Below are 23,782 nucleotides of genomic sequence, written 5' to 3'. Positions count from 1 at the left end.
GTGTCTAGGATTGTGTGATGTATCGGTGGATAATGTGTGCAGATCCCAGAAAGGTGGCCTTCTGCAGCTGACAGGTAATTTTGTCAGTGCTGATTGTGTTTAAGTGCAGGCCAAGGTCTTTAGGCACTGCACCCAGTGTGCTGATCACTACTGGGACACCTTGACTGGCTTGTGCCACAGTCTTTGCAGTTCGATCTTTAAATCCTCATATAGTGCCAGCTTTTCCAGTTGTTTCTCTTCAATCCTGCTGTCACCTGGGATTGCGACATTGACAATCCATATGATAGTGAGGTCCAGAGTATTGTGCTCCAAAACTGTCACTCTGAATTTGGAAGTCCCTGAGTATTGACGCGTTCATTTTCTGTAACTTTTTCCGGCTTGTGATCACATCAGTGTGGCAGGCAGATGGTGTTGGTGTCACAAGTTCCAATGAATCATCTGAGCAACGGTGTTATGCCTCTGCTTTTAGTCTGTCTGCATGATCTTCTTCCAGCTGCTGCTGCTGCTGCTTCCTCTTCTTCCTCCTCTTCTTCCTCCTCCTCCTCTTCTTCTTCCTCTTCTTTTTATAGAATCATAGAATCAAAGAGTTGGAAGAGACCTCATGGGCCATCCAGTCCAACCTCATTCTGCCAAGACGCAGGAATATTGCATTCAAATCACCCCTGACAGATGGCCATCCAGCCTCTGTTTCAAAGCTTCCAAAGAAGGAGCCTCCACCACACTCCGGGGCAGAGAGTTCCACTGCTAAACGGCTCTCACAGTCAGGAAGTTCTTCCTCATGTTCAGGTGGAATCTCCTCTCTTGTAGTTTGAAGCCATTGTTCCATTGCGTCCTAGTCTCCAAGAGAGCAGAAAACAAGCTTGCTCCCTCCTCCTCCCTGTGGCTTCCTCTCACATATTTATACATGGCTATCATATCCCCTCTCAGCCTTCTCTTCTTCAGGCTAAACATGTCCAGCTCCTTAAGCCGCTCCTCATAGGGCTTGTTCTCCAGACCCTTGATCATTTTAGTCGCCCTCCTCTGGACACATTCCAGCTTGTCAATATCTCTCTTGAATTGCGGTGCCCAGAATTGGACACAATATTCCAGGTGTGGTCTAACCAAAGCAGAATAGAGCATGGGGAGCATGACTTCCCTAGATTTAACTTGTTGTCCACACGTACTGCTCTCGAGCCAGGCATTGTCCCCCATTCTGTCTCTTTGCATTTTGTTTTTTCTGCCTAAGTGGAGTATCTTGAATTTTCCCTGTTGAACTTCATTTTGTTAGTTTTGGCCCATCTCTCTAATCTATCAAGATCGTTTTGAATCCTGCTCCTGTCCTTTGTCTTCTTCCTCCTCCTCTTCCTCCTCCTCTTCCTCTTCCTACGCTTCCTCTTCTTCCTCCTCTTCTTCTTCTTCCTTCTCCTCTTCTTCTTCTCCCTCCTCCTCCTCTTCTTCTTCCTCCTCCTCCTCCTCCTCTTCTCCTTCTCCTTCTTCCTCCTCCTCCATCTCCTCTTCCTCCTCCTCCTCTTCTGCTTCTTCTGCTCCTGCTCATTATCATGCTGCTTTGCATTGACAAACTAAGCCAAGGCTAAAAATAAAGATGGAAAATAGCCATGGTGGAGCATACAGGCCATGGGTTGTTGTAGGTTTTTTCGAGCTATATGGCCATGTTCTAGAGGCATTCTCTCCTGACATTTCACCTGCATACAGGCCACGTTCGCCTTTAGTTTTCAATTCAATTGTAGTATATCTGCGGGCAAATCAACGAAGCCCCAAACGGGAATTTCTTCATTCTCAACATGGAAACTCATTGCAGTATTTCAAAATTTCCTCGAGATTTTTGGAATATTTTATAAGACAGCATGCTGCTTCACATGGCTTTGGGCAACTGCAAATGTGCTGTAATCCCCATGACAGTATTGCTCTGAACTATCACAATTCTTTTTCAAAGGTGGCTGAAATAAATTTAATGCAGTTACGAAATTACTGTCTGAATACTTTTGGTATCTGACGCAGACTCGAGTTTCCTCATTCAAAGCAGATAAATATTTTGGTGCAAAGTGCATGCATTTCAAGACTGCAAAAATAGTTTTTCTGGACTTGTGCACAAAGATGAACATCATAGCCAATGCAGTAAGAGTCCCTTATCCACTGAATCCATATCTGCAATTTTATTTATTTCTGACCAAGAGGGATAAAGGAAAACTACAACTCTCAGTATTCCATAGCATTGACCCATGGCAGTTCAAGAGTGTCAAGCTATACTCATTCTAGAGCAGGCATGGGCCAACTTGGGCCCTCCAGGTGTTTTGGACTTCAACTCCCACAATTCCTAACAGCCTACCGGCTGTTAGGAATTGTGGGAGTTGAAGTCCAAAACACCTGGAGGGCCCAAGTTGGCCCATGCCTGCTCAAAAGCGTTCAGGTGGTGTACCTGCAGAACATACTCACGGTTGTACATGGTGATGATGTGGAGGCAGTTCATGAGCTGCCGCTTGTATTCGTGGATCCTCTTCACCTGGACGTCAAACATGGAGGACGGGTTGATCTTCACCTTGTATTCTTTCTCCAGGTATTGGGCAAACTTGACCTTGTTTTCCTGGGCGAAGTAAGGAGAGGCAGAATCAGCCAACAAGGCAAGTTCAAATGGAGGAGCGGGCAACTTCGTGGCAAATGATAAAAGGTCTGGAGAACAAGCCCTATGAGGAGCGGCTTAGGGAACTGGGCATGTTTAGCCTGAAGAAGAGAAGGCTGAGAGGAGATTTGATAGCCATGTATAAATATGTGAGAGGAAGCCACAGGGAGGAGGGAGCAAGCTTGTTTTCTGCTTCCTTGGAGACTAGGACGCAATGGAACAATGGCTTCAAACTACAAGAGAGGAGATTCCATCTGAACATGAGGAAGAACTTCCTGACTGTGAGAGCCGTTCAGCAGTGGAACTCTCTGCCCCGGAGTGTGGTGGAGGCTCCTTCTTTGGAAGCTTTTAAGCAGAGGCTGGATGGCCATTTGTCAGGGGTGATTTGAATGCAATATTCCTGCTTCTTGGCAGAATGGGGTTGGACTGGATGGCCCATGAGGTCTCTTCCAACTCTTTGATTCTAGGATTCTATGATTCGTGAAGTCAAGATATGAGAGCCCAATCCTGTTAACCCATTTCTGCTTCATGATTTACACACTGAACAACAGAATCTTAGAGTTGGAAGAGACTCCAAGGGCCATCCAGTCCAACCCCATTATTCTGCCAGGCAGGAGGACACAATCAAAGCCCCCCTAACAGATGCCCATGTAATCTTTGCTTAAAAATCTGCAAAAGAGATTCCACTAGAATATCTCAGAGAAGGGACCCAAGTCTAAACATAAAATCCAATTATGTTTTCTTATACACATAGTCCAAAGGTAACATTATATACAACTGTTAGGAATTGTGGGAGTTATCAAAACACCTGGAGGGCCAAAGTTTGTCCATGCCTGTTATCTATATAAATAAAATTGTAATGTTCGTTTGTGGTATTCACAGAACTCAAAAACCACTGGATGAATTGACACCAAATTTGGACACAAGACACCTAACAACCCAATGTATGTCCTTCACTAAAAAGAATTGATTTTGTCACTTGGGAGTTGTAGTTGCTGGGATTTATAGTTCACCTACAATCAAAGAGCATTCTGAACCCCATCAACGATGGAATTGAACCAAACTTGGCACACAGTTCTCCCATGACCAACAGAAAATACTGGAAGGGTTTGGTGGGCAGTGTGCTTTGGTTTTGGAGTTGTAGTTCACCTATATCCAAAGAGCACTGTGGACTCAAACAAGGATGCATCTGGACCAAACTCTACACGAATACTCAATATGCCCAAATGTGAACACTGGTGGAGTTTGGGGAAAATAGTATCTTGACATTTGGGAGTTGTAGTTGCTGGGATTTATAGTTCGCCTACAATCACAGAGCATTCTGAACCCCACCAACGATAGAATTGGGCCAAACCTCCCACACAGAACCCTCATGACCACCAGAGCGGGCCACAGCAATGCGTGGCAGGGGGCGGCTAGTAAATAAATAAATAATGTAATGTTCATTTGTGGGATTAACATAACTCAAAAACCACTAGACGAACTGACACAAAATTTGGACAGAATACACCTATCAGGCAAAAGAGTGACCATCACTCAAAGAAACGCTGGAAAACACAGCAGAATGGACTTTAAAAGCCAAAAAAAAAAAGCAAAAAGACACTACCGCGCATTCGCAAAAACTACTCCCCCTGGCAAACAAAACACACAATAGCATATCCACACTCTCTTCTGGACTACAGCTCCCAGCATCCCCTAGACCAGGCCCTTTAGGAGAAGAGGGTGATCCCAATGCACTGCTTCCAAGCTGCTAGCCTCAAAAACTCAAAAACTGTGACATAGACACCAAGTCAGAACTGGGAAGCCCTGGCCCTAGAACGCTCTAGCTTGAGGTCAGCTGTGACTCGCAGTGCTGTAGAATTCGAAGAGGCACGAATGGAGGCCAGAAGAGAGAAATGTGCCAAGAGGAAGGCGCGTCAAGCCAACCCTGACCGGGACTGCCTTCCATCTGGAAACCAATGCGCTCACTGTGGGAGAAGATGCAGGTCAAGAATAGGGCTCCACAGCCACCTACGGACCCACCGCCAGGACACCGAATTTGGAGGATAATCTTACTCAGATACCATGGGATCGCCTAAGTAACAAATAACACTGAACCGTTAGAAAGCAAAGAAATCAGTATGTCCGTCTGAATTATTTTGGATCTTTCAGTGTTTTGGATTCCGGATCAGGAATGTAAAATGGTCTACGCATGCCCTCTGGCGGCCATAGTGGAATGTTTGTAATGTTTTTATTTTATTTTTCTTCAGACCCAAGAGAGGTCCTTCTTTAACAGCAGGAAGGGTCAAGAAGTTGGGTTGCAATGAGTTTTCCGGGCTGTATGGCCGTGTTCCAGTTCTTTTCTGACATTTTGCCTTCCTTTGTGACTAATGGCATCTGTATAGATTCTGTTGGCAGCGAAGCAAGCTATTACATGGAGGGCTTACTTACTTAGGCGATCCCTCATTGTCCGAGTAGGATAACCTTCCAGGATCAGTATTCTGGTGGGTCCATAGGTGACTCTGGAGCCCTCTTCTTGATCTGCATCTTCCGCAGTGAAGGCACTGGTTTCCAGGTGGAAGGTGGTCCCGGTTGGGGTTGGCTTGACACGCCTTCCTCTTGGCACGTTTCTCTCTTTCACCCTCCATTCATGCCTCTTCAAATTCTGCAGCACTGCTGGTCACAGCTGACCTCCAGCTGGAGCGCTCAAGGGCCAGGGTTTCCCAGTTCTCAGTGTTAAGGTTTGCTTTAAGCCCATCTTTGAATCTCTTTTCCTGTCCTCCAACATTCTGCTTTCCGTTCTTGAGTTCTGAGTAGAGCAACTGCTTTCGGAGATGGTGGTCGGGCATTCGGACAACATGGCCAGTCCAGCAGAATTAATCACGGAGGACCATCGCTTCAATGCTGGTGGTCTTTGCTTCTTCCAGCGCGCTGACGTTTGTCTGCTTATCTTCCCAAGAGATTTGCAGGATTTTCCGGAGGCAGTGTTGATGGAATCGTTCCAGGAGTTGCATGTGACGTCTGTAGACAGTCCACGTCTCACAGGCGTAAAGCAGGGTTGGGAGGACAATTGCTTTATAAACAAGCTCCTTGGTCTCCCTACGGATGTCCCGGTCCTCAAACACTCTCTGCTTCATTTGGAAAAATGCTGAACTCGCAAAGCTCAGAAGGTGTTGTATTTCAGTGTCAAAGTTGACTTTTGTGGAGAGGTGGCTGCTAAGGTAGACATTTGGGAGACGGTGCTTTGGGAGATGGTAGTCGGGTATACGGACAACATGATCGGTCCAGCAGAGTTGATGGCGGAGGACCATCGCTTCAATGCTGGTGGTCTTTACTTCTTCCAGCACACTGACATTTGTCTGCCTGTTTTCTCATGTGATTTGCAGGATTTTTTGGAGGCAGCGTGACGGAATCATTCTAGGAGTTGCATGTGATGTCTGTAGACAGTCCACGTTTCGCAGGTGTATAGCAGGGTTGGGAGGACAATAGCTTTATAAACAAGCACCTTGGTATCCCTATGGATGTCTCAGTCTTCAAACACTCTCTGCTTCATTCGGAAAAATGCTGCACTCGCAGAGCTCAGATGGTGTTGTATTTCAGTGTCAATGTTGACTTTTGTGGAGAGGTGGCTGCTAAGGTAGACATTTGGGAGATGGTGCTTTGGGAGACGGTGGACGGGCATCCAGACAACGTGGCCAGTCCAGCGGAGTTGATGGCGGAGGACCATCGCTTCAATGCTGGTGGCCTTTGCTTCTTCCAGCACACCGACATTTGTCTGCCTGTCTTCTCAAGAGATCTGCAGGATTCTTTTGGAGGCATCGCTGATGGAATTGTTCCAGGAGTTGCATGTGACGTCTGTAGACAGTTCATGTTTCGCAGGTGTATAGCAGGGTTGGGAGGACAATAGCTTTGTAAACAAGCACCTTGGTATCCCTATGGATGTCTCAGTCTTCAAACACTCTCTGCTTCATTCGGAAAAATGCTGCACTTGCACAGCTCAGATGGTGTTGTATTTCAGTGTCAATGTTGACTTTTGTGGAGAGGTGGCTGCCAAGGGAGCGGAAATGGTCCACATTTTCTAATGTTACACCATTAAGCTGTAAATCCTCCAGAGAAGGAGGCTGCACCAAACTCCCAGGCCAAAGAACTTCCTGACTGTGAGAGCCATTTGGCAGTGGAACTCTCTGCCCCGGAGTGTGGTGGAGGCTCCTTCTTTGGAAGCTTTTAAGCAGAGGCTGGATGGCCATCTGTCAGGGGTGATTTGAATGCAATATTCCTGCTTCTTGGCAGAATGGGGTTGGACTGGATGGCCCATGAGGTCTCTTCCAACTCTTTGATTCTATGAGTCTATGAAAACATATTTGACTGTCCAATAGCTCTGACCATTGAGGTGTTCCACTCCCATGAAGCGTCCAGCCTCCCCTGCTTCCCACTCACCTGCTTCACTTTGGCCACCTCTCGGATGAAAACCTCATCATTCACAAAACGGTGCAACTTCGTCAGCTGGCTCAGGTCTTTCACGTATTCCTCGCCTATTTTCTGAAAAAGACAGATTGCGTCATACGTGTCCTCAGGGACTGGCATATCCAAAGCCTTTCTTGGGGTATCAGTATCCATTTCAATTATTTCTCTCCATCAACAACTTCAGCAAGGGCAAACTACAGACCCCTGACCTCATGATCGTGTTAAAAAACATTGTGGATTGTCGATGTTGCAATCCCAGGCGACAGCAGGATTGAAGAGAAACAACTGGAAAAGCTCACACGATACGAGGATTTAAAGATTGAACTGCAAAGACTCTGGCACAAACTAGTCAAGGGGGTCCCTGTGGTGATCGGCACACTGGGTGCAGTGCCTCAAGACCTTGGCCTGCACTTAAACACAATCGGTGCTGACAAAATTACCATCTGCCAGGTGCAAAAGGCCATCTGCACGCATTATTCACCGATACATCACACAATCCTAGACACTTGGGAAGTGTCCGACGTGTGATCCAATACAACAGCCAGCAGAGTGTCTGCTGTGGACTCTAATAATTGTTGTGTTTCTGATGATAATAATAATAATAATAATAATAATCATCATCATCATCATCATCTATATAAATAAAAATGTAATGTTCATTTGTGGGATTAATAGAATTCAAAAACCACTGGGACGAATTGACACCAAATTTGGACACAAGACACCTAACAACCCAAAAAAAAATTGATTTTGTCATTTGAGAGTTGTAGTTGCTGGGATTTATTGTTCACCTACAATCAAAGAGCATTCTGGGCTCCACCAATGATGGAATTAAACCAAACTTGGCACACAGTTCTCCCATGACCAACAGAAAATACTGGAAGGGTTTGGTGGGCAGTATCCTTTGGTTTTGGAGTTGTAGTTCACCTACATCCAGAGATCACTGTGGACTCAAACAATGATGGATCTGGACCAAACTCTACACAAATGCTCAATATGCCCAAATGTGAACACTGGTGGAGTTTGGGGATAATATAATCTTGACATTTGGGAGTTGTAGTTGCTGGGATTTATAGTCCACCTACAATCAAAGAGCATTCTGAACCCCACCAACGATGGAATTGAACCAAACTTGGCACACAGTTCTCCCATGACCAACAGAAAACACTGGAAGGGTTTGGTGGGCAGTGTCCTTTGGTTTTGGAGTTGTAGTTCACCTACATCTAGAGATCACTGTGGACTCAAACAATGATGGATCTGGATCACGAATGCTCAATATGCCCAAATGTGAACACTGGTGGAGTTTGGGGATAATATAATCTTGACATTTGGGAGTTGGAGTTGCTGGGATTTATAGTTCACCTACAATCAAAGAACATTCTGAACCCAACCAATGATGGAATTGAACCAAACTTGGCACACAGTTCTCCCACGACCAACAGAAAATACTGGAAGGGTTTGGTGGGTAGTGTCCTTTGGTTTTGGAGCTGTAGTTCACCTACATCCAGAGATCACTGTGGACTCAAACAATGATGGATCCGGACCAAACTCTACACGAATGCTCAATATGCCCAAATGTGAACACTGGTGGAGTTTGGGGATAATATAATCTTGACATTTGGGAGTTGTAGTTGCTGGGATTTATAGTTCACTTACGATCACAGAGCATTCTGAATCCCACCAGTATTAGAACTGGGCCAAACCTCCCACACAGAAACCCCAAGTGGGCCATAGCAATGCGTGGCAGGGGATGGCTAGTAATAATAATAATAATAATAATAATAATAATTGCAACAGATACTTTAAAGAAATGTCCACATTTCCAAGACCTATCTTTTCTTTTTTACACAGGGGAAAATCACAAGACAGGTATAATAAAACACAGCAAACATCAGTAATCAAAAGCAGAGGTAGACGTCCGGTCATCTCTGGCTCCGAAATGTGTATTTGCAAGCGAGGTGAGAAAGAGCACCTTCATTTCTAGGCAGTAGACCATAAAATACTTATTATTTCATGGTAAAAACCCATCTAATACACAATGAAGCTCTACTCAAGATCTAGCTACAACCAGCCCTACACCAAGCACCCCTTACTTCTGCAATCAGTTCAGCCAGTCCTGGGTTGCAAAGCAGGAGCCAGCGCCGAGGAGTGATGCCGTTGGTCTTATTCTGGAATTTCTCCGGCTCCAATTCAGCAAAATCCTTGAAACTGCAACAGGAAAGAGATTTCCACAGGCTCTGTTTAATTTACAATGCACCTCCCTTCAAGGCTCCCATAACTTACATGCATAGTGTAAACTGTATATTTTGGCTGGAGATGGTGGTGATTTAAGATGTGAGAAAAGCAACTACATTAGTAGACCACTAATTAAAAAAAGGGCAGGTATTGACTGATAGAATCATAGAATCATAGAATCAAAGAGTTGGAAGAGACCTCATGGGCCATCCAGTCCAACCCCATTTTGCCAAAAAGCAGGAATATTGCATTCAAATCACCCCTGACAAATGGCCATCCAGCCTCTGCTTAAAAGCTTCCAAAGAAGGAGCCTCCACCACACTCCGGGGCAGAGAGTTCCACTGCTGAACGGCTCTCACAGTCAGGAAGTTCTTCCTCATGTTCACATGGAATCTCCTCTCTTGTCATTTGAAGCCATTGTTCCGCATCCTAGTCTCCAAGGAAGCAGAAAACAAGCTTGCTCCCTCCTCCTCCCTGTGGCTTCCTCTCATATCATATCTCCTCTCAGCCTTTTCTTCTTCAGGCTAAACATGCCCAGCTCTTTAAGCCGCTCCTCATAGGGCTTGTTCTCCAGACCCTTGATCATTTTAGTCGCCCTCCTCTGGACACATTCCAGCTTGTCAATATCTCTCTTGAATTGTGGTGCCCAGAATTGGACACAATATTCCAGATGTGGTCTAACCAAAGCAGAATTGAGGGGTAGCATTACTTCCTTAGATCTAGACACTATGTTCCTCTTGATGCAGGCCAAAATCCCATTGGCTTTTTTTGCCGCCACATCACACTGTTGGCTCATGTTTAACTTGCTGTCCACGAGGACTCCAAGATCTTTTTCACACGTACTGCTCTCGAGCCAGGCATTGTCCCCCATTCTGTATCTTTGCATTTCATTTTTCCTGCCAAAGTGGAGTATCTTGCATTTGTCACTGTTGAACTTCATTTTGTTAGTTTTGGCCATTCATCTCTCTAATCTGTCAAGATCGTTTTGAATTCTGCTCCTGTCCTCTGGATAGCATGCAAGTAAGCCAATTAAGACTGACGTATCAAAGTGATAGTGTGGATTTTCAGCAATGGTCACAGGTTGGACTCCATGGCCTCTGCTCTCCATATTTGTGGATTTGACTTTTACTACTGGTGCAGAGATGTCGACCCCAGAGTTGCATTTCCACATTTTTATGGAGTCCAGTTCCCCTAATGCCAGTGAATTGCACATGTTCTACCAACTCCCATCAAGGAACAATGCTAATCATGTGCTGTTGAAGGCTTTCACGGCCATAATCACTGGGTTGCTGTGAGTTTTCCTGGCTGTTTGGCCCTATTCCAACAGCATTCTCTCCTGATGTTTTGCCTGCATGTGTGGCAAATGGCATCTTCAGACGTAGGTGAGGGCAAGTAGAGTGTGGCACAGCTGGTTGGGAATCAGCTGCATTAAATATCACTACTGATCGAAAGGTCATGAGTTCGAAGCCAGCCCAGGTCAGAGTAAGCTCCTGACCATTTGTCTAGCTTGCTGTCGACCTTTGCAGCTTGAAAGACAGTTGCATCTGTCAAGTCGGAAATTTAGATACTGCTTATGTGGTGAGGCTAATTTAACTAATTTATGACACCATAAAAATCTCCACAAGCATGCAAAAGAATGAGGAAGTACTCCATCGGTGTCACAAGTGGAAGGTTAAGCGACAACGCCCCCAGTTGCCAAAATTCGAAGCACGCCCTCATGAAGCTGGAAAGTTAAATAGCCTCTGTGTGTCTGTTTACATATGTTTGCCATGTATATGTAAATTGTAATCCGCCCTGAGTCCCCTGAAGGATTAGAAGGGCAGAATATAAATACTGTAAATAAATAAATAAATAAATAAATAAATAAATGAAATATCTGTGGAATGTCCAAGGTGGGAGAAAGAACCTTTCTCTATTTAAAGCAAGTTGCAGTTAACGAGTTTGAATAGAATGGGGAAGCCACAAAGCTGCAAAGTCAATTAAGTGAGGGTATCTGCATAGAGGTAGCCTGGCCTCTGTTGCCTGGAGGCATCCTCTGTGGATTCTTGTGGATTTCAATGGCTTCTCTGTGTAGCCTGACATGATGGTGGTCAGAGTGGTCCAGCATTGCTGTGTTCTCAAATAATATTCTGTGTCCAGGTTGGTTCAACATGTGCTCTGCTATGGCTGACTTCTCTGGCTGAATTAGTCTGCATGCTTTTCATGCTCTTTGATTCGTGCCTGGGCAATGCTGCTGTGTGTGGGGGGGGGGGTCCCTATGTAGACTTGTCTACAGCTGCATGGTATGTGATAGACTCCTACAGTGGTGAGAGGATCCTCTTATCCTTTGCTGAACATAGAATTGGTTGGATTTTCTTGTTGGGTCTGCAGATTGTTCGTAGGTTGTGAGCTGCTAAACTTGCTGACCAAAAGGTCACAGATTTGAATCCAGGGTGCGGTGTGAGCTACCACTGTTAGCCCCAGCTTCTGCCAACCTACAAGGTTTTCCTCCACTTTGGCAGGAAAAACAAAATGCAAAGATACAGAATGGGGGACAATGAGGCCTGGCTTGAGAGCAGTACGTGTGAGAAAGATCTTGGAGTCCTCGTGGAGAACAAGTTAAACATGAGCCAGGAATGTGATGTGGCAGCAAAAAAGGCCAATGGGATTTTGGCCTGCATCAAGAGGAGCATAGTGTCTAGATCTAAGGAAGTCATGCTCCCCATGCTCTATTCTGCTTTGGTTAGACCACACCTGGAATATTGTGTCCAATTCTGGGCACCACAATTCAAGAGAGATATTGACAAGCTGGAATGTGTCCAGAGGAGAGCAACTAAAATGATCAAGGGTCTGGAGAACAAGCCCTATGAGGAGCAGCTTAAGGAGCTGGGCATGTTTAGCCTGAAGAAGGGAAGGCTGAGAGGAGATATGATAGCCATGTATAAATATGTGAGAGGAAGCCACAGGGAGGAGGGAACAAGCGTGTTTACTGTTTCCATGGAGACTAGGACGCAAAGGAACAATGGCTTCAAACTACAAGAGAGGAGATTCCATCTGAACATGAGGAAGAACTTCCTGACTGTGAGAGCCGTTCAGCAGTGGAACTCTCTGCCCCGGAGTGTGGTGGAGGCTCCTTCTTTGGAAACTTTTAAACAGAGGCTGGATGGCCATCTGTCAGGGGTGATTTGAATGCAATATTCCTGCTTCTTGGCAGAATAGGGTTGGACTGGATGGCCCAGGAGGTCTCTTCCAACTCTTTGATTCTATGATTCTAAGTAATGTCTCCACTTTTGTAACGCCTCAACAGATGGCAGTATGGTATGCGGCAGGTACTGGCTTGTTCAGTAGACTCTCCTCTACAGTTCCATTTTTGGCTGGAAGCCTTAAGATTGAACAATTGTGTTGTTAGTGTGAAGTATGGAACCCTGCGCAGACAGTCAGTTAATGCGACTTAAGCAATGTGCAGTCATTGAATTCTTGACAGAAGAAGGTGTCACCTCAACATCTTTAAACTTACTTGCCCAACGATGCACAGTACTCACATCAACACAATCACCATAAACAGCTTGCATTCTCTGATTAATCTCCTTCGCGGTGAAACCTTCTGCTGTCAAGAATTCAATGACTTCACGTTGCTTAAGTCACATTGACTGACCATCTGCGCAGGGTTCCATACTTCACACTTTAACAACACAACTGTTCAATCCTAAGGCTTCCTGCCAAAAATGGAACTGTAGAGGAGTGTCTACTGAATAAGCCAGTACCTGCCGCATACCAGTACTTGCATCTGTTGAGGAGTTACAAAGGTGGAGGCATTACCGCAAGAGTTGGACACGACTGGATTTAATGTCAGGGGAAAACCTTTACCTTATATACACGGTCCACTTGTCTCACTGCCAACAGACCTCTGAACAAACCTCTGAGGATGCTTGCCACAGATGCAGGCAAAACATCAGGTGAGAATGCTACTGGAACATAGACATACAGCCTGAAAACTCACAACAACCCAGTGATTCCAGCCGTGAAAGCCTTTGATGAGCCCAAGATTGGTTGAATCTGATGCATAATCCTCCAAATGCTGATGAAAAGTAGCCTGACACTCACGCAGCAGCTACTCACACTTGGGTTCTGACGATCTCTGAGTGGATCTTGGCCACTCCATTCACCGCATGGGAGCCCACGATGCAGAGGTGCGCCATGTTGATACGCTTGGATCCTTCCTCCTCGATGAGGGACATTCGCCGAAGACGGTCCACATCCTTTGGGTACATTGCCGCAATCCTCTAAGTAGAGAATGGAGGTGGAAGAAGAAGCAATGATCAATCTGGGGGTCGGGAAATAAGCTGGGAGAATCCAATGCAAGGGGAGCATCTGCACTGCAGAATTAATGCAGCTTGATAACCTTTGAACCGGCATGGCTGAATGTGGTGAGATCATGAACATTGTTGTTTCTTTTCAGATCTTAGCTGTAGTTGTGCAAGGTCTTGAGCTTTTCTGTCAAATAGTGCTAGTGCCTCACCAAACTACAACTCCCAGGATTCCATGTCAGTTCAAGTGGTGTCAAACTGCATTAATGCATTAATGTCTCCCAGATTGGAGTCAGGGTTGGAAGAAATGTACCAACCAAATCTAGCTTCAAAATTAAAACTTATCACGCAAAACGCCTAGTTTGCTACCTATTTGGTTTCATACACATTCAGGGATGTTTTCAGGAAGTAAATAAATATATTGTCGAAGGCTTTCATGGCCGGCATCACTGGGTTGTTGTAGGTTTTTTGGGCTATATGGCCACGTCCTACAAGCATTCTTTCCTGACATTTTGCCTGTATCTATGGCAGGTTGTGAGATCTCTGAGGATGCCTGCCATAGATGTAGGTAAAATGTCAGGAGAGCATGCTTCTAGAACAGCGTTTCTCAACTTGGGGGTTGTGATCCCTGGGGGGGGGGGGGGGGGATCATGAGTGGTGTCAGAAGGGTCACCAAAGACCATCAGAAAACACAATATTTTCTGTATTGTCGAAGGCTCTCATGGCCGGAATCACTGTGTTGTTGTAGGTTTTTTCGGGCAGCCACTAAGAAGGCCCTGTCTTGGGGACCCAGTAGTTGTGGGATATCACTCTTCCAAAGAGCTATCCAAGCTGTGGAACCACCTGGTGAAGACGGTTCACCACGTTGGATAGATTGATCCTTTAATGTTCAGGCTAAAACAGAGTTCAAGCTCCCACCAACCCGTGTCGCTGCCCGACTTACATCCAGGTGCCGTTGGTTGATCTCGTAGATGATCTGGAGGTGCCTCGGGAGCAGCTTCTCCACCAGCTCAACCGGCCAGCGCTCCAGGGCTTCGGGGAGGACGGTGTGATTTGTGTAGGCAAAGGTCCTGGTGGTGATGTCCCAAGCCTAGGATGTAGGGTGAGAAAGTGAGAAGGTCAGGCTGAGAAGACAGATGGAGGGAAGGAGGAACATACTTCACTCCTGGAAGGGACACTGCCTTGAAAGTACACTTTTTGGAAAGGAGCATTTCCTATGCTGAAATATGTCTGCAGAACTGCTGTGAAAAGTATAAAGGTGCCACAGCATGATAGAGGTTAGTTGGTCTAGGGTAGACCTGGGCAAACCTCGGCCCTCTGGGTGTTTTGGAGTTCAACTCCCACAATTCCTAACTGCCTACCAGAGGGCTCAAGTTTGCCCAGGCCTGATCTAGGGTCCCATCTGCAGATAGTAGGCTTGGTTGATCCAAGAAAAGGGTTCAAAACTCGGTTCGGAAGTTAGGGGGAGCTGGTGGTTCAATTCTAAAATTACTTCAGATTTTATCTGAAGTTTCGGAACTTTCCGAAACTTCTGAAATTTCCGAATGGCAGACACGCATGCGCAGTAAGGAAAAACAGCACTGGCACTGGGGAAACTTCAAGGGCTTCTCCCACCTGCATCTATGGCAAGCATCCTCAGAAGTAGTGAGGTGTTTTGGAACTAGGAAAAAGGGTTTAATAATAATAATAATAATAATAATAATAATAATAACAACTACACTTTATTTATATTCTGCCAATCCTCCCAAAGGGACTCAGGGCAGATCACAGTACACATACTCGGCAAACAGGACAGAGAAAGACAGAACAGAAGGAGGGATGTTGTGTTGCTGTCCAGCTTTTTTTGGCACCTTGGAGGTGCTGTTTGAATCCAGCCACAAGGGGGTGCTGTTACCTCTTTGACCTTTGTAACACCTATTTATTTTATTTTCTTCACCATTTTAGTAATCATTTAAAAATATTCTTTCTCTCCCTATTAGCAAGCTGTATCTCTGCAACAAAGCCATGCATACAAATTAGAAAGCCTTCCCTACCTTCTCCCAGGGCAATCTCTCAATGTCTAGGAAGATTCTCATCAGCTCAGGAATAGCCATGGCAGGGTGGGTGTCATTCAGCTGGATGGCAACCTGCAAAAACAGCAAGCGGGGAGAGGAGGAAAAAGGTTGTTGTTGCCGCTGCTGCTGTTATTAATATACGTCTTTGTATTATCTCTTGATTGAGATGCAAAGCAACTCACAACATTAAAAAACAATGCAATTTGAAATATATAACATACAAATATTAAGGCAGAATTAAACATACGAATCAATCAAAACCACTTTTTAAAGTTTGAAAATTCTTTAAATAATTGAATACCCTACGGCACCTCCCTGGCTCACTATTTTCGTGAAAAAATTAAGTGGAGAAAAACAGGAGAATCCTAAACCACCTGGTTCATTCCTGAGAAGAAAAGAACTTGAATGTAAGTATTTGGGAAATACAACGCTGCATCTGTATTAATTTGGGGACGGATCCATTCAGAGGTTATTGATGGACTTGCAAACAGCAATGAGACACGGTGTTATAGAAGATAGCACTGATTTTTTTGTTTCAAGTCGCTTCTGATCTATAGCAACCCTATCACAGAGTTTTCTTGGTAAGATTTGAGGGTTGCCTTTGACTCTGAGGCTGAGACAGCGTGATTTCCCCAAGTTCACAAAATGGGTTTCCTAAGTAGTCATTCAAAAGTCGGAAACAGAAGAACGGCCTGCCTCAGGGGAGCGTGCTTGCGCCATCAATGTTCAATATTTACACAAATGACCATCCACTGCCAGAAGGGACAGAGAGTTTAATCTATGCTGACGATCGTGCCATCACCACTCAATCTTTGAGATGGTTGCTTTGAGATGGTTGAACAGAAGCTCTCCAAAGCTTTAGGTACTCTTGCTGCCTATTACAGGGAAAACCAGCTGATCCCCAACCCATCTAAAACACAGACATGTGCCCTTCATCTCAAGAACAGACAAGCATCCCGAGCTCTGAAGATCACCTGGGAAGGAATCCCACTGGAGCATTGCAGCGCACCCAAATACCTGGGAGTCACTCTGGACCATGCTCTTACCTACAAGAAGCATTGCCTGAACATCAAGCAAAAAGTGGGTGCTAGAAACAATATCATACGAAAGCTGACTGGCACAACCTGGGATCACAACCAGACACAGTGAAGACATCTGCCCTTGCGCTGTGCTACTCTACTGCTGAGTACGCATGCCCAGTGTGGAACACATCTCACCACACTAAAACAGTAGATGTGACTCTTAATGAGACATGGCGCATTATCACAGGGTGTCTTCTCCTACACCACTGGAGAAATTCCACTGCTTAGCCGGTATTGCACCACCTGACATCCGCCAGGAAGTAGCAGCCAATAGTGAAAGGACCAAGGCAGAGACATCTCCAGCTCATCCTCTGTTTGGGTATCAGCCAGCACGCCAACGCCTCAAATCAAGAAATAGTTTTGTAAGATCTACAGAGACACTTGATGGAACACCTCAGCAAGCGAGAGTCCAAAAGTGGCAGGTAAAAACCTAGAACCTCAATCCATGGCTGATACTGAATAAAAGACTCCCTCCTGGGAATACATTAGACTGGGCGACTTGGAAGGCGCCGAACAGACTGTGCTCTGGCACCACGAGATGCAGAGCCTACCTTAAGAAATGGGGCCACAAAGTGTAGTCCACAACATGCGAGTGTGGAGGAGAGCAAACCTCAGACCACCTACTGCAATGCAACCTGAGCCATGCCACATGCACAATGGAGGACCTTCTTAACACCAGAGGCACTCCAAATGGCCAGCTACTGGTCAAAGGACATTTATTATAATGCCAAATTTGCAAACTTTGTGGGTTTTTTAAAAATACAACACAACTGCTTGGTTTGCTCTTGACATGATGATTAAATAAATTCAAAAGCCACTCCTGTTCCTCCCTCCAGGGATCACAGGAAAAGATTCAGCTGGGTTGTTGTAGGTTTTTTCGGGCTATATGGCCATGGTCTAGAAGCATTCTCTCCTGACTTTTCGCCTGCATCTATGGCCAGCATCCTCTGAGGATGCTTGCCATAGATGCAGGCGAAACGTCAGGAGAGAATGCTTCTAGACCATGGCCATATAGCCCGAAAAAACCTACAACAACCCAGTGATTCCGGCCATGAAAGCCTTCGACAATACAAAGACTCAGCTGTCCCTGGTATCACATCTCTACTTCCTTACCTCTTACAGTGCTGTGACCACATGAGCATTAGAACTGTATTTTCCACACTGGAGACACATGCAGTGCATTCCTATCTAATACAGCATTTTCTACCTGACGCACAGAAAAACAGGTACAAAATAACCACCCTTTCCTTATTTTGTGAGGGAAGAATTCCAACAGACCGAGCTCTCTGCACATGTTCAGAGGAAGAATATCATAAACATCCAATCCATTTTAAAAAGGTAGATATCACTGTTCAACGGAGAAAAAGTTGCGGGCCTGAAAATAGTTGTTATTTTATGATTTTGGGGTGCTGAAAACAAAAATGACATTTAAAAATGTATATCGGCTCTAGTTTTTATGATATAAGCAATCACGTGATCACGTATGGTTGAAAAAATGCATGTTGCGACTTACACTATGGAAGATTCTAGAATATTCTAGAAAGTTTGATGACACAGTATTAGTACCATGTGCAAAATCCAGAAAGCCCTATATAACGCCAGACTTTTGAACGGTGAGGGTCAGTCAGTTGAAGACTGAGACAGTCTCGTTAAACATCGTTTTAAATTGTTCTTTTTACTGTAGTTATGCCTCCTCGCACGTGTGTAAATAAAGCACTATGGAAAAAAGATATCAAGGCCAATGGACTCCGTCAATGCTGTCAGACTCCTGCTGGAGCATTGTAAGAGAATACAAAAGAAAAGTCAAGAGAAGCAAACAGGATAAAAACTAAAGTCACGATTAAAGCGACATTTAAAGTTTCAGACTTTTCAACTGCATTAGGCCTACTAATATAGTTTCTTGCTGCACAAACATAAACAATAGACTAATTAAATAAATATTTCTCATGTATAAACATTGGCAATATAATTTGACTAAAATGTAGTAAATATTCACGGTATATATACATGCAGTAAGGCTAGGCGCATTATAATATTAACCAATTACCTATTGTGGGGAAAATTGAAATAGCTGTTGCATAAAAACCAGAGCCAATTAACACATTTAATTATTATATTTGAATTCAGCATGTTAAATTTATTAAGAAACGGCACATTTCGTTTCCGAAACTGAGAAAAACTGAAAATTTGTAGAACAGTGTATTCCAAAAGCAGAGTGACACTCCAAGACTAGCTCCCATTTTTCCAGAAGATAGCAAATGCAACAAGGTCAAGAGGTTCTATTTTGCATCCTCGAAAGGGTTTACCTGGTCTGGGAAGGAATCAAAGGCAGTCCGGACGCTTTCGGTGCTCCCAAATTTGGAGGCTTTGAACCGCCGGATGATGTCTTGCAGGGTGGCCGCCACTACGAAATATTCCTGCTTCAGCCGTAGCTCCTTCCCCTCGAAGAACTAAAGAAGAGGAAAGAACATTGGGTTTCGAGCTGGGATAAGAAGAGTCCAAGGCCTGGGAGTTAACGGCCAAAGACTTCGTAGGCAATGCCCATCGTTATGTCCTTCAATGGCACAATGACAACATTGCATCTCCAGGCAATGGTTTACAACAGGAACAGGCAAATTTCAGCCCTCCAAGTGTTTTGGACTTTAACTCCATAGAATCAAAGAGTTGGAAGAGACCTCATGGGCCATCCAGTCCAACCCCATTCTGCCAAGAAGCAGGAATATTGCATTTAAATCACCCCTGACAGATGGCCATCCAGCCTCTGCTTAAAAGCTTCCAAAGAAGGAGCCTCCACCACACTCCGGGGCAGAGAGTTCCTCTGCTGAACGGCTCTCACAGTCAGGAAGTTCTTCCTAATGTTCAGATGGAATCTCCTCTCTTGTATTTTGAAGCCATTGTTCCCTTGCGTCCTAGTCTCCAGGGAAGCACAAAACATAGGCTAATATCCTACAGGTTATTAGGAATTGTGGGAGTTGGGAGTCCAAAACACCCAGAATGCCCAAATTTGCCCATGTGTGGTATAATACCCATACAATGCGGTTCAGAGCCTTTCAAACTCCATTGCATGGCTCTACACTAAATTTTGAGCAGTTGGTTCCAAGAAACTAAAGAAAGAGGAACTGCTAAGAAACACTTTGGCACAGAGAAACACACTTACATCAACACAAAGGCTGGATTGTTGGCTTTTTGGGGGGGAGCGACAGTTTTGGCTTGTTTACGTTCACTTGCAAACCAGGACAGCCAAGTCTAGAACCGGAATGCTTCCAAAGCATCTCATAACCACATAGCAAAAGGTTGGATACTTGGGATTGCAAAGACAGTTTTACATCTGGGCAGTTTTAAAAATATTAAGTGGATCGCAAAGGAGTCCTGGAGAAGCCCTGCTCTCGATCCCACCTGTCTCACATGCGCACTTGGCGGGGACGAGGGACAGGGCCTTTTCAGTGGTGGCCCCTTGGCTGTACAACTCCCTTCCCCAGGGATATTAGATTGGCCCCTCTCTCCTGACCTTTAGGAAAAGAGCAAAAACTTGGCTCTTCGTGCAAGCTTTTGGAACCTCGTTGTAAACAGATAAACTCGGTATTGTGAACGAATATGGAATGGCTTAACGATGCAAATGGACATGGATTTAAACCCAGAAGTCATTGATTTTAATAGTTTTAAATTGTTTTTATATGAATTTTATTATGTGATTTAACTCGTTTTAACCGATGTGTGTTCGGCATCTAATTGTTGACAGTTTATACGCCGCCCTGAGTCGCCTTCGGGCTGAAAAGGGCGGGATAAAAGTGTGGCAAATAAATAAAATAATTAATAAATACACATCTAGGAGCGTCTATTCCAGCCAATCCCATTGTAGCTGTGTGTGGCTGCACACCTACAAGAGGCAAGGCATGCACTGTGCATGCACGGAAAGTAAAGCAGAAGAAGAGAACCCATAAGCTCCCATCATCACCTAACCCCACAGATATGTTCAAAAGAACCCATAGGTCAATAGGTTTGGCTTCATAGTCAAAAGTTTTGTAACCCAACCCTTGCCAAGGCAGGAATTCATGGCTAAAGCTCCCCACAAAGTGTGCTATCCAATTGCGGCTCTCCAAAAAGTCAAGTGAAAGGATGGATCTATGGAATTGTATGAGAGGTACTTTTACAAGGTTCTCTCTCTGGGAAAGCATGCAGCGGCACTACCAAACTACAACTCCCAAAGTGTGCTATCCAATTGCGGCTCTCCAAAAAGTCCAGTGAAAGGATGGATCTCTGGAATTGTATGAGGTGTAGTTTTACAAGGTTCTCTCTCTGGGGAAGCGTGCAGGGGCACTACCAAACTACAATTCCCAAAGTGTGCTATCCAATTGCAGCTCTCCAAAAAGTCCAGTGAAAGGCTGGATCTATGGAATTGTATGAGATGTAGTTGTACAAGGTTCTCTCTCTGGGAAAGCATGCAGGGGCACTACCAAACTACAACTCCCAAAGTGTGCTATCCAATTGCAGCTCTCCAAAAAGTCCAGTGAAAGGATGGATCTCTGGAATTGTATGAGGTGTAGTTTTACAAGGTTCTCTCTCTGGGGAAGCGTGCAGGGGCACTACCAAACTACAACTCCCAAAGTGTGCTATCCAATTGCAGCTCTCCAAAAAGTCAAGTGAAAGGATGGATCTCTGGAATTGTATGAGGTGTAGTTTTACAAGGTTCTCTCTCCGGGAAAGCATGCAGGAGCACTACCAAACTACAACTCCCAAAGTGTGCTATCCAATTGCAGCTCTCCAAAAAGTCAAGTGAAAGGATGGATCTATGGAATTGTATGAGAGGTAGTTTTACAAGGTTCTCTCTCTGGGAAAGCGTGCAGGGGCACTACCAAACTACAACTCCCAAAGTGTGCTATCCAATTGCAGCTCTCCAAAAAGTCCAGTGAAAGGATGGATCTCTGGAATTGTATGAGATGTAGTTTTACAAGGTTCTCTCTCCGGGAAAGCATGCAGGAGCACTACCAAACTACAACTCCCAAAGTGTGCTATCCAATTGCGGCTCTCCAAAAAGTCCAGTGAAAGGATGGATCTCTGGAATTGTATGAGGTGTAGTTTTACAAGGTTCTCTCTCCGGGAAAGCATGCAGGAGCACTACCAAACTACAACTCCCAAAGTGTGCTATCCAATTGCAGCTCTCCAAAAAGTCCAGTGAAAGGATGGATCTCTGGAATTGTATGAGATGTAGTTTTACAAGGTTCTCTCTCCGGGAAAGCATGCAGGAGCACTACCAAACTACAACTCCCAAAGTGTGCTATCCAATTGCAGCTCTCCAAAAAGTCAAGTGAAAGGATGGATCTATGGAAGTGTATGAGAGGTAGTTTTACAAGGTTCTCTCTCTGGGAAAGCGTGCAGGGGCACTACCAAACTACAACTCCCAAAGTGTGCTATCCAATTGCAGCTCTCCAAAAAGTCCAGTGAAAGGATGGATCTCTGGAATTGTATGAGATGTAGTTTTACAAGGTTCTCTCTCCGGGAAAGCATGCAGGAGCACTACCAAACTACAACTCCCAAAGTGTGCTATCCAATTGCGGCTCTCCAAAAAGTCCAGTGAAAGGATGGATCTCTGGAATTGTATGAGATGTAGTTTTACAAGGTTCTCTCTCCGGGAAAGCATGCAGGGGCACTACCAAACTACAACTCCCAAAGTGTGCTATCCAATTGCAGCTCTCCAAAAAGTCCAGTGAAAGGATGGATCTCTGGAATTGTATGAGATGTAGTTTTACAAGGTTCTCTCTCTGGGAAAGCATGCAGGGGCCCTACCAAACTACAACTTCCAGGATTCCATCGTGTCACAAAAATTTAATGTGCAGATTTTATAAATGTGGATTTAATATGATGTGTGGGAATGAATGGAAGGATGTATGGAGTCAAGCATGTGGACAATTTCAACAGAAAGGAGGGGACCATGAAAATGAACAAAATCTGGCTACCAGCATTAAAAAAAAACTCTAAAATTAGAACAGCACAACAACAGAGAGGAAACAAACAAAGACATCTAATCACCTCTCAACAAAAGATAGCTCCAGGCACTGCCAGGCCATCAAATGCTAATCAAGGTGGTCAGCTGAAACATTCACACCTAGCTCCAGCAGACAAGAGTCCTTTGTTCCACCCTGGTCTTTCCACAGATATATAAACCCTTTTGCCTAGTTCCAACAGACCTCACTACTTCTGAGGATGCTTGCCATAGATGCAGGCGAAACGTCAGGAGAGAATGCCTCTAGACCATGGCCATATAGCCCGAAAAAACCTACAACAACCCAATTCAATGAAGGATTTATTATTATTATTATTATTATTATTATTATTATTATTATTGGGAGCCCCCAGTGGCAAAGTGGGTTAAAGCGCTGAGCTGCTGAGTTTGTTGACTGAAAGGTCGCGGGTTCGAATCCGGGGAGCGGTGTGAGCTTCCGCTGTCAGCCCCAGCTTCTGCCGACCTAGCAGTTCGAAAACATGAAAATGTGAGTAGGTCAATAGGTACCGCTCCAGTGGGAAGGTAAGGATGCTCCATGAAGTCATGCCAGCCACATGACCTTGGAGGTGTCTACGGACAGCGCCGGCTCTTCGGCTTAGAAATGGAGATGAGCACCACACCCCAGAGTCAGACATGACTGGACTTCATGTCAGGGGAAAACCTTTACCTTTACTTATTATTATTATTATTATTATTATTATTATTATTATTATTATTTAGTCAAAAGTTTTGTCTTTCATGCCTTTGCTTTGCTTCCTGTGGTTTTGAGAGGCGGAAGATTTGTTGGTTGGAAGCAGCTTTTGTGTTTCAGAGCTAGTTTAAACACTGCAGGAATCAAACGCAAACACACAGAGCCAGCAAGTAGGCATATTCATGTTTTGAAGCCTGGCTACATGACCCATGCCTCTCAGGCTGAGTCTCCACTGCCATATAATCCGGTTTCTGAATCCAGATTACTTGCTTTACACAATGCAACAACATTTGGGGGGGAAAAATTCTGTTCCTGGTTTGGAAGTGTTATTTCCTACTTAATTGTGCAGTCCTTACTTTGAAAGTAGTTGTTA

General features: G+C 44.8%; 1 protein-coding gene across 2 annotated transcripts in view; it reads right to left on the bottom strand.

Annotated features, from left to right (window-relative positions):
- PYGL (glycogen phosphorylase L) overlaps positions 1–23,782 on the bottom strand; it is an 89,360-nt gene that overhangs the window by 20,799 nt on the left and 44,779 nt on the right. For both annotated transcript variants that reach the window (XM_060753120.2, XM_067463122.1), the window contains 7 exons: positions 19,024–19,167; positions 15,615–15,707; positions 14,525–14,671; positions 13,394–13,557; positions 9,154–9,268; positions 7,034–7,135; positions 2,434–2,581 (listed from right to left, as the gene is read on the bottom strand). In XM_060753120.2, the coding sequence (XP_060609103.1) occupies positions 2,434–2,581; positions 7,034–7,135; positions 9,154–9,268; positions 13,394–13,557; positions 14,525–14,671; positions 15,615–15,707; positions 19,024–19,167 (913 nt within the window). The remainder of the gene's footprint in view (positions 1–2,433; positions 2,582–7,033; positions 7,136–9,153; positions 9,269–13,393; positions 13,558–14,524; positions 14,672–15,614; positions 15,708–19,023; positions 19,168–23,782) is intronic.

The sequence above is a fragment of the Anolis sagrei genome, chromosome 1 (assembly GCF_037176765.1).
Source record: "Anolis sagrei isolate rAnoSag1 chromosome 1, rAnoSag1.mat, whole genome shotgun sequence".
NCBI classification, from domain to species: Eukaryota; Metazoa; Chordata; class Lepidosauria; order Squamata; family Dactyloidae; genus Anolis; species Anolis sagrei.
This window is presented reverse-complemented; position numbering and strand designations above follow the sequence as displayed.